Source organism: Mobula hypostoma, chromosome 19 (genome assembly GCF_963921235.1).
Source record: "Mobula hypostoma chromosome 19, sMobHyp1.1, whole genome shotgun sequence".
In the NCBI taxonomy this organism is placed as follows: Eukaryota; Metazoa; Chordata; class Chondrichthyes; order Myliobatiformes; family Myliobatidae; genus Mobula; species Mobula hypostoma.
This window is the reverse complement of record NC_086115.1, coordinates 2816737-2834840: the sequence shown is the minus strand read 5'-3', so window position 1 is coordinate 2834840 and position 18104 is coordinate 2816737. Positions and strand designations below refer to the sequence as shown.

The following is an 18104-nucleotide window of genomic DNA, read 5'->3' as shown; positions in this document are numbered from 1 at the left end:
ATCTGCAGAATTCCTGTTGTTTGCATCAAAAAGATGGACACTTTTGATTACACAATAGGTAACTGGATCATGTATATTAAGCTAATTCAACAATACTTTGAAACAAATGAAATAGCCGATAAGAAATGGGTACCTCTTTCTTTGAGTTCATTGGATTTAAAGGCCGTTGGCTTGCTTCAAAGTTTAGTTGCTTCAACCAAGGCAGTAGAAATGAGATTTGCTGATGTTGTCAAATTTATGCAGGAGCACTTGGAACACTTTAGGTTTCATAAGTGGATTCAAAAGGACGCAAATTCTATTTTAGTGTATGTGGCTAAATTGAAGAGATTATTTGAGCATTGTCAGTTCAGTAATGGTACACTAAGAGATCATTTAGTTTGTGGAATCTTACAAAGAAAGCATTCACAAGAACATTTTAAAGAGCAGTTGAAATTACTGTTTCAATGGAAACCACAGACAAAGATACAATTGAGTTGCAGTCAGGAATGAAAGTGAGCGTGAACAAAATTGCAAAGTCTAAACAAAACCCGGCCTTGTTACCATTGTGGCAGGGGCACACATTCACTAAACAAATGCCAGGTTAAGTGTGAAACTTGCAGAAATGCAACCAAGTAGAGCACATGGAAAGAGCATGGCAGGCGGCAAAAATAAATGGTCTGCACAGGGAAGAGAAAAATATACTGTAAAGTCAAAAACAGCACTAATCTTCACACAATTGATGAATAATCTGATAATGATGAGAGTACACAGGACTGTGTAGCCTTGAGATTTGCAGTGTGAAAACCGGCAATAGAAAAGCAATATGGCTTATACCAAAAGGGAAATTAACTAAAATGGAACTGGACACTAGTTCAGCAGTTTCAGTCATGCCACAAAGTGAGTTTGAAGTATTTCAAAGATACTAAACCGAAACCTGTTAAGAACTAAGAACTTGTACTGGAGAAAAGATAACTCCTGTGGGGCTGACATTCATGACAGCAAAATACAACAACCAATACTGAGCTTGTATTAGTAAAGACAGGAGGACCAGCATTATGAGGATGTGTGTGGCTGAGACTACAACTTGACTGGAGATCCATATGCATGCCACATTCTCTGTAATGAAGCCAACTGAAAGTGAATTAAGAAAGGTACTGAATGATGCCACAACTGTCTTTGTCGAACACCATGCACTGTTGCCCAACAGAGGACGAACAGATGTTGGCGTCAACCTCTGTGCCTCTGGTTGGAGAGCATATTGAACCGAAGAAGGGCCATGCTGCTCAGAGGAAGTGTGGAAGTAACAAACGCATCTGAGAAAGCTCTTGATATGTTAATCAGGCAGTTACTTGCAAAATATGGGTTACTTTTAAGCTGGATGAGAGTTCAAGGAGCTTCAGGGAAGTCGCACACATTTTGTTTTTGAGAGTATAAAAAAACAGAATCTACTCTGTATGCATTAAGGTTATTGCATAAACTTAAAGTGGGAGACAAAAAGCTGCTTGTAAAAGTAGATTCAAAGACCAAAGCCAGCTGGATGAATGGAAGGCCAAAAAAGAAAGGAGTCACTGGAGATACAAAAATAGAGGGTTCATCAGATGATGTGGATAAGGAAACCAAGAGGAGAGATCAGATTGTAAAAAAAAAGACATTGAAGGATTGCTACCAGAATACTAAATGAACTAAATGGGCCTCCACAAACTAGAAGGAAAAGGAGGGAAGAGATGGAAAGAATGAATGAGAAAGAAAAAGAGGTTTTGAAGTAGATGCAGAGAGAGAAAAGGGAAAGAAAGGTGTTCAGAGTTGTCAGAACCACTTTCTGCAGTCTGAGTCAACTCTTACAACCATCACAGAGAAGGCCCAGAACATGAGATCATTTCACAGTCACAAGTCCCAACTGCCAAGCAGAAGGGTTTGTCTTGTCAGGAAAAAATGTTATCCCACAAGACTAAGAAAGACTCCACAGTGACGAAATCTTTTGGTCTGAATGGGACAATTTAAGATTTACTATGCTGTGAATGCCTGTAGATAATAGTTGTACTGTATAATGTACAGTGTATATGGTTGATAGGTATTTCTTTATCGAGTTGGAGTTTATAGCTAAGCAGGGAAGAGTGTTGTGCATTTAATATTTAATATTTGAGCAATCTTGTAAATAGGTCATTGATTAAGTATTATTATTCATTTAGAATAATTCATTATGGGTTATATGTATAAACACGTGAATTGCATACGCCATGACCCTACCACGTGATCCGTGCGCACTTCACTTGAAGTAAACACAAAGTTAAACCTGCATTCCCAGACTCTCGCATCTTCCTTTGAATTAATTTAATGTTTTGAAGTTACAAAGCATAACAGTCCATAGCCTACTCCCACAACATAATCTGTACTAATATTGCAGGTGGAATCCTTTACTGCTTTATACTTCAAGGGCGAAGAATTATCTGTTCACATGCTTAAACGTTGAATTGCTTTTTCCAACTTTGATACTTGGAAAACAAATGGAGTAAAATCAAAGTCTTCATTCCTTTCTGGTGCAAATGATGCTGTAAGCTGAATGCCCTGATAAGAAGTGTACATGTAATTGAATTACCAGCACCTCACCATCAATGGTCAAAGGATTGCTTTTCATAAACAAGGATCTCCCCCTAGATTAAACTATCAGTTATGAAATGATACTTGAGAATGATTCATGTGTTTCAAAATTTGGAGTGTGTATTAAGGGTTTTATGCAAATCATTAATTACATTACAATAAAACTTCGGCCAGAAGAAATTGCCCTTCAAATTAATCTCACTCCTAGAAATTATTCATAAGTATCACAAATATAACTGTTCTGCCTCTAGAGGAGCTGTTTACTTTGTATGCAGTTCATTTTGTACAAACATCACTTCCTGTTCATAAGCTGCTTTGTACATAACTTCCTGCATGGATTAATTTGGATTTTGACTTGGAGCAAGCACTAGAAAGACGTGCATCTCCCTCCATTCTTTTTTTTTGTCCTTAAAACAGCATTATCTTTTCACAATGCTTTCTTATTAAAAACCCTGAAAAAAGCTTCTGGCTTTCTGGTGTCTTTTGAAGATGTTTAACTTCCTACCTAGCAGTAGAGTGAAAAGACTTTGCCATGGATTGGAGATGCATCTAAATGCTGTACGCTACAATATCAGCTTCCAACCCAGCAGTGTCAATCACCAAGCCCTGGAAATCAGGTCAGAATGTGGCACCTCAATTGCATCTTCACGATGTTCCAGCAGAACCACACTTAGCATAGCTGCAACACAAGTCTGTGCCAAAGTTGAAGGGGCAAGAATAAAAGCAGTGTATGCTAAGCACAAAAGTTGAAATGCTAATTGAAAAAGCTTCAGATGAATCTGCTTCATATTCAACTCCAAAGGAAGATGAACCCTCACCTAAGGTACAAAGTAAGAAGTGCCCAAAGTCAACCCACCTGCAAACATGGGGGCACTCACTACTCAAGAGCAGAGCAGGGCTGAGCAGCACACCAAGTGCATTACTAACTCACCTTTCAACTGCAGACTAACTGCTCAGCCCTCTCTTGCTGTCCCAGCTGTGAAGATAAATCACCTTTGGACAACGGTTTGAATGAGATGCTGGGTCTGGAAAGAGAAGCCCTGAGGCAGAGATAATCCAAATGTGGGCAAGACTGTCATGTGGAGAGTCCAGTGAGAGTAGCAAGGGAACTGGAGAAGCAGTAACAATATATTGCAGTATACAGATGGGCACTCAGTGCAGCAAACACCAGTGGCCTACAGGGAACTGAGCCAATAACTATTGACACCAGAAGAAGTAGACCCAGATACAGCTGTAAATTCAGGGCAGCAGCTTGAGCTGTTGATTCAGCATACCAGCAGCAGAGCACGGCGGGAATCAATTGAGCATCCTTCAGTTGTAGCTACTTCCCATGCATTCTAAAGACATGTTCTGGGAACATCAGAAGTTACTGACAGCAGAGCTGATGGATTTGTCATGGAGTCAGTAGGAGGGGAGGTATGCTTACGCCTGCCAACTCTCATAGACTGTGACCCAACAGCGGGGATGAAATCGCAACTGCTGAAGCTGTTCACTTCAGGACATAGCTGACATAATTCCCCACCCCCCACCCCCCAACTCTTCTGTTAAGATACTTGTGTTGCTTAGCAGAGGCACCATCAGGCAGTAAAGGTATGTGGACAGCACGGTAGTCGGCATGATGCACATTATGGCCAATGACTGGACCTAGGTGAGTCACAGTGGGTGAAGTTTGCTTCCATGATGCTCATCGCACTTTAACCTAATGTCCAGGAGGATGGGCATTCAGACCCTATGAGAGTAGTATCTACATGAAAGAGAAGATTGTAGGAGTAGTCAAAGACAGCCTTAGCAGTGATTGACACATTTTTAAGCAATCTCTCAGCACAGAGCAGATAGGGAGATAGGGAGCGTTCTGTCCAGAGCCACTGTTCATTTGTATGCAGTACACTTTGTACAAACATGACATCCTTTTCATAAGTGATTTGTCTACATTATTTCCTGTGCAGGTTAATTCGGATTTCAACTTGGAGCAAACATGGGGTAGAAAGATATCAATCTCTGTCCACTTTTTTTATTTTCCATTGAAACAGCAATACTCTGTGAGCCTCAAGCTTTCTTAATATAGGTAAATGTTTAACAGATGTACTTTGAAGGAAGTGCATTGTTGGTTGTACCTCACTACCAAGCTATTGTTATGCCACAAGTTTGTTCTATCCACGGCATAGGTATAAAATATTGCATGTGTGTATTGCCTTGTTCAACACTGATTGTGAGAGTAATCAATAATGTTGGTACATTTAAGTGCACAACGATTCTATATTAAATCTAATACATGCTTTACCTTTTGCAGTTTCATAAAGTTTTCGCATTAAAAACCAAAGAAAGTTTCCTGCTCAGATATTTTGAAAAGGTGTTTAACTCCCTGCCTAGCTTTGCACACAAACACTGTGAGGGCAGTAGAATAACCTATCTTCATTAAGTGCCTATAAAGAGAAATAGTCTGTTTTAATAACAGTGTTTGATTGTTGTATAGTATTGAATAATTACCAAATCAGTGAAGTTTATTGCATTAACAAATGGCGTTTGGAATGTAGTCAAGTTAATTAACTCGAGCAGAAGCTTGGACGAAAGTGATGAACTTGTAGCACAGTTACAGATTGGCAAGTATGATGTGGGCATCACTGAATCATGGCTGAAAGAAAATTATACTGTAGCTGGGAGCTTAACATACAAGGATTCAAAAGGACAGGCAGGTAGGCTGAGGGGGTGGAGTGGCTCTGTTGGTAAAAAATGAAATCAAATCATTCGAAAGAAGTGACATAGGATTGGAAAGTGTAGAATCTTTGTTGGTAGTGAAGAAACTGCAAAGGTAAAAATGTGGTCTACAAATAAAAACAGGAGATAGAAAATGCATGCCAAAAGGGTGATATTACAATAGTCATGGGGAATTTCAATATGCAGGTAGATTGGGGAATATGAGGTTGATGCTGGATCCCAAGAGGGAAAATTTGTAAAATGCCTACGGGATGGCTTTTCAGAGCAGCTTGTGGTTGAGGCCACTAGGGCATCAGCTATTCTAGATTGTGTGTTGTGTGTTGAAGGCATTCTTCAATTATGTGAAGAAAAAAAGGATGACAGGAGTGAAGGTAGGACCGATTAGAGATAAAGGTGGGAAGATGTACCTGGAGGCTGTGGAAGTGAGTGAGGTCCTCAGTGAATACTTCACTTTGTTATTCACCAATGAAAGGGAACTTGGTGATGGTGAGGACGATATGAGTGAGGTTGATGTTCTGGAGCATGTTGATATTAAGGGAGAGGAGGTGTTGGAGTTGTTAAAATACATTAGGACGGATAAGTCCCCAGGGCCTGACGGAATATTCCCCAGGCTGCTCCACGAGGCGAGGGAAGAGATTGCTGAGCCTCTGGCTAGGATCTTTATGTCCTCGTTGTCCATGGGAATGGTACCGGAGGATTGGAGGGAGGCGAATGTTGTCCCCTTGTTCAAAAAAGGTAGTAGGGATAGTCCAGGTAATTATAGACCAGTGAGCCTTACATCTGTGATGGGAAAGCTATTGGAAGGATTCTTAGAGATAGGATCTGTGGGCATTTAGAGAATCATGGTCTGATCAGGGACAGTCAGCATGGCTTTGTGAAGGGCAGATCGTGTCTAACAAGCCTGATAGAGTTCTTTGAGGAGGTGACCAGGCATATAGATGACGGTAGTGCAGTGGATGTGATCTATGTGGATTTTAGTAAGGCATTTGACAAGGTTCCACATGGTAGGCTTATTCAGAAAGTCAGAAGGCATGGGATCCAGGGAAGTTTGACCAGGTGGATTCAGAATTGGCTTGCCTGCAGAAGGCAGAGGGTGGTGGTGGAGGGAGTACATTCAGATTGGAGGATTGTGACTAGTGGTGTCCCACAAGGATCTGTTCTGGGACCTTCTACTTTTCGTGATTTTTATTAACGAGCTGGATGTGGGGGTAGAAGGGTGGGTAGGCAAGTTTGCAGACAACACAAAGGTTGGTGGTGTTGTAGATAGTGTAGAGGATTGTCAAAGATTGCAGAGAGACATTGATAGGATGCAGAAGTGGGCTGAGAAGTGGCAGATGGAGTTCAACCCGGAGAAGTGTGAGGTGGTACACTTTGGAAGGACAAACTCCAAGGCAGAGTACAAAGTAAATGGCAGGATACTTGGTAGTGCGGAGGAGCAGAGGGATCTGGGTGTACTTGTCCACAGATCCCTGAAAGTTGCCTCACAGGTAGATAGGGTAGTTAAGAAAGCTTATGGGGTGTTGGCTTTCATAAGTCGAGGGATAGAGTTTAAGAGTTGTGATGTAATGATGCAGCTCTATAAAACACTGGTTAGGCCACACTTGGAGTACTCTGTCCAGTTCTGGTCACCTCACTATAGGAAGGATGTGAAGCATTGGAAAGGGTACAGAGGAGATTTACCAGGATGCTGCCTGGTTTGGAGGGTATGGATTATGATCAGAGATTAAGGGAGCTAGGGCTTTACTCTGTGGAGAGAAGAAGGATGAGAGGAGACATGATAGAGGTATACAAGATATTAAGAGGAATAGATAGAGTGGATAGCCAGCGCCTCTTCCCCAGGGCACCACTGCTCAATACAAGAGGACATGGCTTTAAGGTAAGGGGTGGGAAGTTCAAGGGGGATATTAGAGGAAGGTTTTTTACTCAGAGAGTGGTTGGTATGCACTGCCTGAGTCAGTGGTGGAGGCAGATACACTAGTGAAGTTTAAGAGACGACTGGACAGGTATATGGAGGAATTTAAGGTGGGGGGTTATGTGGGAGGCAGGGTTTGAGGGTTGGCACAACATTGTGGGCCGAAGGGACTGTAATGTGCAGTACTATTCTATGTTCTATGTTCAATGAACTGAAATTAGGGTAAAGGACCCCTTGGGGGGCAGTGATCAGAGAAGTTAAAATCAGATGTATCAGTATTTCAGTGCAGTAAAGGGAATTACAGAGGTATAAGAGAGGGGCTGGCCAAAAATGTTTGGAAAGGAGCACTAGCAGGGATGTTGGGAGAGCAGCAATAACAGGAATTTCTGGGAGCATTTGGAAGGCACAGGATAGATACATCCCAAAGAAGTATTCTAAAGGCAGGATGACAGAATCATGGCTGACATGAGAAGTTAAAGCCAACATAAAAAGCCAAAGAGAAGGCATATAATGGAGCAAAAACTAGAGGATTGGGAAGCTTTTAAAAACAAACAGGCAACTTTTAAACAAAAGTTATTTTAAAACAAGGGCAGATAGAATAAAAAGGTAAGCTAGCCAGTAATATTAAAAAGGATACAAAAATTTCTTCAAATACAGTATATAAAGTGTAAAAAAGAGGCAGGAGTGGAGAGGTAGTAATGGGGAACAAGGAAATGGCAGTGTGCCAGGAGTTTGAGAGTGTCTGAGGTCAAAAGTGTGTGAAGTTATCATTACTAAGAAGGTGCTTAGGAACCTGAAAGTAGATGTCAACTGAACCAGGTGGTCTACACCCCAGGATTCTGACAAAGGTGGCTAAAGAGATTGTGGAGGCATTAGTTTTCAAGTCGTCGTCGTCGTTGTGTTTATCCCTCGAGGTCAAGTATGATGGTCTTCCTTCTGTTGATCTACTTATGCGCTGTCAAGTGGCTTATGAGTCCAATCTTGGCTTTGAAAGTCCTTCCACATGCAGGACAGGTAGTTCCAGATGGCAGATCGGGCTTTGGTTGTTGCTGCCTCTCTTTCCATTTTCTTCTCTTTTCTTCTAATTCTGCACATCTGTTGGCTTCGAAACTTGCTGTTCCTTCTCGGATGATGGCTTGTCAGAGTTTCCTGTCCTTGGCATTGGTTTCCCAATTGTTGATGTCGATGTTACATTTTTTTCAAGTTGGCTTTTAAGACTTCTTTGAATCTCTTCTGTTGTCCGCCTCTTTTACGTTTGCCTTCTTTAAGCTGGGAGTAGAAGGTTTGTTTCGGCAGACGTTCATCTTTCATCTGAATATCATGACCACTCCATCTTAGTTGGTTCTTGATGACGTAGGCTTCAATGCTTGTTGTTTTTGCTTCATTTAGCACACTGACGTTGGTTCTTCTATCTTCCCAGCTGATATTTAAGATGTTTTGAAGACAGCGTTGATGGAACTTTTCAAGTGCCTTCAGATGTTGTCAGTATGTTGTCCAGGTTTCTGATGCATACAGGAGCTTTAGGATTACCACTGCTTTGTACACTAACATTGTGTTGTCTGTTCGGATGTCACGATCATGAAAGACTCTTGTTCGGAGACGTCCAAAAGCTGTTCCAGTGCATTTAAGACGATGTTGGATTTTGTCATTAAGGTCGACATTGGAGGAGAAGTGACTTCCAAAATTGGAGATAACCCAATTCATTATCAACTGCATCAACTTCTCATCAAGATCTTGATAAATGAAGACGTACCAGCAGACTTAAGAGACTCAGCAATCGTTACCATCTACAAAAGGAAAGGCAATCGATCCGACTGCGGAAACTATCGTGGAATTTCCCTGTTAGCAGCAGCGGGAAAGATCCTCACCCGCATCATGAACAACCGGCTCAAACCTTTAGCTGAGAAGATCCTTCCAGAGACACAAGCGGGTTTTAGACCATCACGAGGAGCAATCGCCATGACCTTCACAATGCGACAACTATAAGAAAAATATCGTAAACAACTTCAACCTTTGTACATGGCATTCATCGACCTCACCAAAGCCTTTGACTCGGTATCAAGGGAACTCCTATGGGATGTCCTATCCACCTATGGATGCCCTGAAAAGTACATTCGAATCCTGAGACTCTTCTACGATGGCATGCTTGCCACAGTCATGGTCAGCAACAGTAACTGTGAGCCTTTTCAAGTTAGATCAGGAGTAAAACAGCGTGATTGCCCCAACTTTGTTCACCATCTTCATTGCGACAATCGTCCACATTATCAAAGATGACCTACCCCCAGGAATCGAAATTTTCTACAGAACAGATGGCAAACTTTTCAATCTTGCCCGGCTCAAATCCAAAACAAAGGCATCCACGAGTTCCCTCGAGTTCCAATACGCAGATGACAACAGTGTTGCAGCTCTTTCAGAAAACCACTTACAACAGATTCTGACTGCCTTCAACTGTGCATACGCGAAACTTGGACTTACCATTAATTCCAAGAAGACTCAGATGATCTATCAACCATCACCAATTGAGACAAATCCGATTGAACCATCAATTCAACTTGGCGAAACAACCCTGGAAAACGTGGACCACTTTCCGTATCTTGGAAGTTTTCAAGTACATTTATTATCAAAGAATGCAATAATTATACAAATTGAAATTTGCTTGCTCACAAGTAAGAAACCCAATTTAAAGAAAAAAAATAAAAGGCCAACACTCGATGTGCAAGAGAAAGAAAAAAATCAAATCCTGCAAACAATTGAAGTGAACAACAGCATTCCAAACAAAAATGGAGTCCTCAGATCTGAACCCTAGAGTAGGCCCAAAGATTTGCTTATCAGTTCATCGTATTAAAGGGCACGGAGCGGAGCACTGCAGCCGGGGAATTCTTCATAGCCTCAGTGAAATGGAGATGACCGTTGCTGAGAATGAGTGGAATCGGCTCTCGTCCCTACTGACATGCGTCTTTTCAGTCTATCTGGACCAGAGTTTAAATTGACTCAACAACGAAAGGCACCGGTGCCCTGGAGAGAGACTTTAACATCAGGGAGAGTGAGTGAAATCAGCTCTTGCATCCAACCTGGGTCAGCATTTAAATTGTCTAAACAGTGCATTGTACCTTGCACTGGGACACCGGCACTGCTGCTATGAAAGGGCCTGGAACTAGACTACACTGCCTAGCAACACGCTCTGAGCCCAGCCCAAAGCTGTTCTCAAGCTCTTTAAATCAGCTCGGTGCCCAGAACAATCCAGCCTTACACCCTGGGCCAGTTGTACGAGTATCGAAATCAAATTTCCTCTGCCCAGGTCCTGACTTCTTAAAGCGCCCAGAGCGACCAAACCTCACTCCCAGGCCAGCTGTACAGGCTTCAGAACTCCATATGCATCAATTCATCGCCCAAACTTGCTTCATCATCGCTTGCCCCTTCACTGTTTATAGCAATAATCTAACACTATTTACCTCAGAAAATGAATTTTTAGTGATTTTTTTTGTCGGATTTTTTAGCTTTTTGACTACCAGGAAGTAGTCGCACATGTGCCATCTTAACTGGAAGATAATCAGTAATGATCTTTCAAGAACCAGTGAATTCTAGCATGGCTCCAGTGGACTGCAAAATTGCAAATATCACTCCACTTTTCAAGAAGAAAGAGAGACAAAAGAAAACATATTATAGGCCAATTGGTCTGATCTCAGTGTTTGGGAAGATGTTGAAGTCGATTGTTAAAGATATGGTTTCAGGGTACTAGAAGGAACATGATAAAATAGGCTGTAGACAGCATGATTTCCTCAAGAAAAAATCTTGCCTGACAAACCTGTTGAAATTCTTTGAAGAAATAACAAGCAGGATAGACAAAAGGGGAATCAGTGGATGATGTGTACTTTGATTTTCAGAAGGTCTTTGACAAGAAGGCACACGAGTGTGCTTAACAAGTTAAGAGCTTGTGCTATTACAGGAAAAATACTTGCATGGATAGAGCATTGGCTGATTGGGAGGAGGAGCCTTTTCTAGTTGGCTGCCAGTGAGCAGTGGTGTTCCACAGGGGCTGAGTTCTTCTTGCGTTATATGTCCGTGATTTGGATGGAGGAGTTGATGACTTCATGGCCAAATTTATGGATAATACTAAGATAGGTGGAGGGGCAGGTAGTGCTGAGGAAGCAGTGGGGCTACAGAAAGACTTAGATTAGGAAAATGGGCACAAAGAAGTAGCAGATGGAATATAATGTTGTGAAGTGTATGGTCATGCACTTAGGTAAAAGAAATAAAAGCATAGACTTTTCTAAATAATGAGAAAATTCAAAAATCTGAGGTGGTAGGGACTTGGGAGCTCTCATGCAGGATTCCCTAAGGGTTCATTTGTAGGTTGTGTCAGTGAGGAAGGCAAATGTAATGTTAGCATTCATTTCAAGAGGACTACAATATAAAAGCGAGGATGTAATATTGAGGCTTTATAAAGCACTGGTGAGGCCTCACTTGGAATATTGTAAGCAGTTTTGGGCCACTTGCCTAGGAAAGGATGTGCTGACACTGGAGTAGGTTCATGAAAATGATTCTGGAATTGAAAGGCTTGTCACATAAGGAGTGTTTGATGGTTCTGGGGTTGTACTCACTGGAATTCAGAAGAATGGGGTGGTGGGGGTAATGTCATCAAAAGCTATGGGATGTTGAAAGGCCTCAGTAGAATGGATGTGGAGAGGATGTTTCCTATGTTGGGAAATCTACGACCAGAGGACACAGCCTCAGAATAGAGGAATGAACATTTAGAACGGAGATGAGGAATTTCTTCAGCCAGAGAGTAGTGAATCTGTGGAATTTGTTGTCACAGGTGGCTGTGGAGGCCAAGTTATTGAGTATATTTAAGGCAGTGGTTGATAAATTCTAAATAAATTCAAAGCATGAAGGGATTCAGGGAGAAGGCAGGAGATGAGTGCCGAGAAGAAAATGGAACAGCCATAATGAAATGGTGGAGCAGAGTCAATGGGCCAAATGGCCTAATTCTGCTCCTATATCTGGTGGCCTTTGAGATTAACTGTGTAGATATCAGACTTCAGTTCCCAGCATGATGCAATTTAGATTTAGTTAGTGAATCTGTACTTTTAAAAGAGAAGCATATCTAAGTGTGTAATTATCAGATTATCATAGAAAGTGTTTGGTTCACTTAAGGGAAAGCAATATGTCGTCTTTACACAGACTGAATTGCATGCAAATTTGGATCCACAGCTCTCAAATTTTCAAGTAGTGCCTTCAGTAGGAACAAAATAGCTACAGATATTAAAATGCAAGTATAAAACCTGAGAGGCCACCGTGCATCAATATGGAACCAGTTATAGATGTGGCAGTCTGTTCAACCATGTGAAGTCCTTTCCATGAGTCCATGGATTAACATCTGTGGGATAACATTCCAATTTAGACCAGTCAAGTAACCTACCATTTTCATAAAAATGAGTGTCATACCCCTGAACCAATGCCATGGACCTGTTGGACCTGCACTTATCCAGATAAGTGGTGAATGCTCTAATAGTACTCTGTCATATGCCTTGCAGACTATTAAAAGCTGGATGGGTCTAGAGATGAGACATGTACAGCAGCACCTGTGTCATGCTGCTTGCTGCAGTTCAAGGTGGCAGATTGCCATCCTATGGTTGGTAATGAGTGCTGGTCTTAACAGCAACATTATTCTACCAATAAGAATAGTTTCTAATTTTGCATTCTGGTAGTTTCCAGTAAGTTTATTGTTTTCTTATAATACTGTTAATTTGAACAGATATGCAATATTTTCTAATTTGACTGGTGATATTTGATAGCGAACTATGCATAAAGATTACATTCATTATGCTTTAAATATCTGCTTTTTTATTTGAGACTTTCTTTCAAGTATTATTCTGCTGATCAAATATATATTTAATAATTGGAAGTGACCAAGTGGTTTTTATTGAAGGTAAGGGCCTTGGCAAGTGCAGGTGGAGTGGATAACTTACTGCTGCTGGATCTGGAAAAGTTCAAACATTGCACACACAAGGTGGATTTTGAAGGAGTCAACGTGGGAAGCACACAAAAGTGGAGAGTGGGAGAACAAGAATTTGAAGCTATGATGAGAATGTTGGACAATCTGGTACGTACATTTTCAAGATCCTGATATCCTTATCGACTCCTTGAGAATTTTACACATTTCAGTGGTACTGAATTAGAAACAGGAAAAATAGGCTGGGAGTCTCTGCCTTTCCTCATATGGCTGACCCAACTTCTTAGAAACAATTTACTCCCTCAACAACAGGTATATTCATTATTTAGAAAAGAAGGCCTCTTGTTCTCAAATTTTCTCGCATTAAAATTAATTGTGCCACTTACCTTAACTGTCTGCTTATTAATTTGTAGTTTCTTGTGTCTGTTGAATTCGCAGGTACCTTTTGAATATCAAAATTCCCAATCCCCCAATTAAATGAAAACTACCCAGCATTTGTTTTCCCCAACACACATCGAAGTTGCTGGTGAACGCAGCAGGCCAGGCAGCATCTCTAGGAAGAGGTACAGTCGACGTTTCGGGCCAAGACCCTTCGTCAGGACTAACTGAAGGAAGAGCTAGTAAGAGATTTGAGAGGGGGAGGGGGAGATCCAAAATGATAGGAGAAGACAGGAGGGGGAGGGATGGAGCAAAGAGCTGGACAGGTGATTGGCAAAAGGGATATGAGAGGATCATGGGACAGAAGGCCCAGGGAGAAGGAAAAGGTGGGGGGGGGGAGCCCAGAGGATGGGCAAGAGGTATAGTCAGAGGGACAGAGGGAGAAAAAGGAGAGAGAGAGAAAGAATGTGTGTATATAAATAACGGATGGGGTACGAGGGGGAGGTGGGGCATTAGCGGAAGTTAGAGAAGTCAATGTTCGTGCCATCAGGTTGGAGGCTACCCAGACGGAATATAAGAAGGTGTTGTTCCTCCAACCTGAGTGTGGCGAGGGTTGGAGGAATAACACCTTATATTCCGTCTGGGTAGCCTCCAAACTGATGGCATGAACATTGACTTCTCTAACTTCTGCTAATGCCCCACCTCCCCCTTGTACCCCATCCGTTATTTATTTATATACACACATTCTTTCTCTCTCTCTCCTTTTTCTCCCTCTGTCCCTCTGACTATACCCCTTGCCCATCCTCTGGGTTCCCCCCCCTTCCCCCTTTTCCTTCTCCCTGGGCCTCCTGTCCCATGATCCTCTCTTATCCCTTTTGCCTATCACCTGTCCAGCTCTTGGCTCCATCCCTCCCCCTCCTGTCTTCTCCTATCATTTTGGATCTCCTCCCCCCCCCCTTTTCAAATCTCTTACTGGCTCTTCCTTCAGTTAGTCCTGACGGAGGGTCTTGGCCCGAAACATCGACTGTACCTCTTCCTAGAGATGCTGCCTGGCCTGCAACTTTGATGTGTGTTGCTTGAATTTCCAGCATCTGCAGAATTCCTTGTATTTGTTTTCCCCACTGAATTATGCCTTCGTATTTTTCTGCTTAGTACTTTGTATTTGCCCTCTTGTCTGGATTTCTTTGTAAGTTCTTTGTGCCCCCATCACTTAGATGAAACCATAATACCATAGAACATAGAATAGTACAGCACAGGAACAGATCCTTCAACCCACAATGTTGTACCAAGCCGACTAAAAACACCCAAATACTAATACTTCCACCTTCCACCTTCCCCACATCCACGTGCCTATCTAAATGTCTCTGAAAAGTCTTTAATGTATTTGCCTCTACCACCGTACCAGATAGCACAGTCCAGGCATCTACCACTCTGAGTAAAAAAAAACTTGCCCCTGGCATCCCGTTTGAACCTACCCCCTCTCATCTTCAATGCATTTCATCTAGTATTAGACATTTCAACTCTGGGAAACAGATACACCATCTACTCTAGCTGTGCTTCTCATAATCTTATAAACCCCTGTTATCAGGTCTTCCCTCAACCTCTGGTGCTGCAGATAAAACAACCCAAGTTTATCCAGCCTCTCATGTTAGCACATGCACTCTAAACCTAGTAGCATCCTTGTAGACGTCATCTGCACCCTCTCCAAAGTCTCAACATCCTTCCTATAGTGGGCGACCAGAATTGTACATAATACCCCACATGTGGCCTAACAAAAATTTTATAATTTGCAGTAAAACCTCTTGACTTTCGAACTCAGTGCCTCAACTAATAAAAGCAAGCATTCCATAAGCCGCCTTAACCACCTTATCAACCTGTGTGGCCACTTTCAAGGAAGTATGAATTTGGATCCCAAGATCTCACTGCAGAGCAACACTGTTAAAAATTTTGTCCTTAACAGTGTACTGACTCCTTGCATTACTAAGGTACAACGCCTCACATTTGTGTTAAACACCATCTGCCATTTCTCTGCCCGTATCTGCAATTGATCTATATCACACTGTATTCTTTGCCAGTCTTCTACACTGTCCACAACTCCACCAATTTTAGTATCATCTGCAAACTTACTAACCCACTCATCTTCATTTTCATCCAGGTCACTTATATACATCACAAACAGCAGAGGACCCAGTACAGATCCTGCACAACCCAACTAATTACAAATCTCTAGCTCAAATAAGTCCTCTCAACGACTACCCTTTGTATTCTATACACATGATTCCAAGCAGCCAATTCCCTGTGAACCCATGCATCTTAATCTTCTGGATTAGTTCTCCCATAAAGGACTTTGTCAAATACCTTATTAAAATCCATGTAAACTACATCCACTGCCCTCTCCTCACCACCTTAACAAAAAACTCCAAGTTGGTAAGGCATTACCTGTCACGCACAAAGCCGTGCTGGCTCTCCCTAATTAGGCAATGGGTTTCCAAATGCTCATATATCTTATGCCTAAGGATTTTCTCCAGCTGTTTCCATACAACTGATCTATAGTTTCCAGGATTTTCTCTTGTTCCATTCTTAAATAGAGGTACAACATTAGCCACTCCCCAGTCATCCAGGACCTTGCCTGTGCCTAGAGAGGGCGTGGAGATACTGGTCAAGGCCCCAGCAATCTTATCTCTTGCCTCCTTCAATAACCTGGGGTAAATTCCACCAGGCCCTGAGGACTAATCCACACTCATTAGGAGAACCAACACTTCCTCCTCCTTGACCTCTAAACGCCCTAATTATTTATATACTCAGCACTGATCATCTGGTCCTCCATATCCTTTTCTTTGGTAAATACTGAAGCAAAGCATTCATTAAGTACCTCGCTCACATTCACCACATCCAAGTAAGTGTTCTCCCCTTCATTCCTGAGTGGTCCTACCCTCTCCCTAGTTATACTCTTGCTCTTGATGTATGTATAGAATGCCTTGGGATTTGCCTTAATCCTACTTGCTAAGGACTTTTCATGGCCCTCCTGGCTTTCCTAATTTTCTGGCTTCTTGTGCTTAATTTGTTCCTAACTTCCAAAGCTTTACATATTTTTACTTGACTAAATTCATCACCTTTCTGGACATCTAAGGTTCTCTTATCTTTCCATCCCTGTCCTTCGAAAAGGAACATCCCACTCCGCTACTCTGTGTAGTTGATATTCAGATGCCCTCCACATATCTGATGTGGACTTGCCAGAGAAAAGGTGTTCCCAGTTAACACTTAGTTCCTGCTGAATACCCTCATAATTAGCCCTACTCTAATTTTAAACATTCCTGCAAGGGCCATACCTATCCTTATCTATAGCTACCCTGAAAGTTAAGGAACTGTGGTCAGTGTTCCCTAACTGCTCACCCACTGAAAGGTCAGTCACCTGGCCAGGCTCATTACCCAGTACCAGGTCCAGTCAGCCCCTCCTCATTGGACCATCGATGTATTGATTTAAGAAACCCTTCTGGATACACTTAACAAATTTTTCCCATCTAAACCCCTTGCACTATATTAGGGAAGTTGAAATGACAACAAGCCTACTATTTTTTTGCACATTTCCTTAATCTGATTACATATCTGTTCCTCAGTGCCCCTGTGCCTACTGGGAGGTCTGTAGTACAATCCCATCAGTGTGATTGCACCCTTCCTATTTCTGAGTTCCACCCAAATGGACTCAGTGTCTGAACCCTACATTACGTTTCCCCTGAGTGCAGTTGTGATATTGTCCCTAATTAGTAGTGCAACTCCACCCCCATTTTTACCACCTCCTCTATCTTTTCTAAAATTTCAAAAAACCTAGTATATTAATCACTCATTCCTGCCTCACTCTCAACCAAATTTCAGTAATGGCCACAATATCATAGTTTCATGTACTGATTCATGCTCCAAATTCATCACCCTTACCCATAATTCTCCTAGCATTAAAATGTACACACTTCAAACAATCCGATCCACCATACTTGTTTTTTTTTTTAATTTTTGCCTTCCAGTCTGCTCCTTCCCTTACTGACCTGGTACTCCAGTTCCTAGTCCCCTGCAAAACTAGTTTAAACTCTCCCGGGTAGCATCAGCAAATCTCCCGGTCAGGATATTGGTTTCCCTCCAGTTCAGGTGCAACCCGTCCCTGTTGTACAGGTCACCCCTTCCCCAGAAAAAGTTCCAGTGATCTAAGAACTTGAAATCCTGTGTCCTGCACCATTTTCTCAGCCACCCATTCATCCATGCTATCACACCATTACTACCGTGGAGTTCCTTCTCCTCAGCCTGTTTCCTCACTCCATATATTCACCGCATAGGACCTCTTTCCGTTTCTTCATTTGTCATTGGTGCCAATATGCACCACAACCTCTGGCTGTTCACCCTCCTTGAGAATATCCTGCAACCACTTTGATACATCCTGGACCCTAGCACCTGGGAAACAACACACCATCCTGGTGTCTCTTTTGCAGCCACAGAATCTCCTTTCTATCCCCCTAACTATAGAGTTCCCTATAACAAGCACACTGCCTGAATTCACCCTTCCCTGTCAAGGCTCAGAGC

General features: G+C 42.1%; 1 protein-coding gene across 10 annotated transcripts in view; it reads left to right on the top strand.

Annotated features, from left to right (window-relative positions):
- Positions 1 to 18104, top strand: part of add3a (adducin 3 (gamma) a) — a 246688-nt gene that overhangs the window by 185921 nt on the left and 42663 nt on the right. For all 10 annotated transcript variants that reach the window (XM_063071246.1, XM_063071242.1, XM_063071248.1 and 7 more), the window contains one exon: positions 13134 to 13307. In XM_063071246.1, the coding sequence (XP_062927316.1) occupies positions 13134 to 13307 (174 nt within the window). The remainder of the gene's footprint in view (positions 1 to 13133; positions 13308 to 18104) is intronic.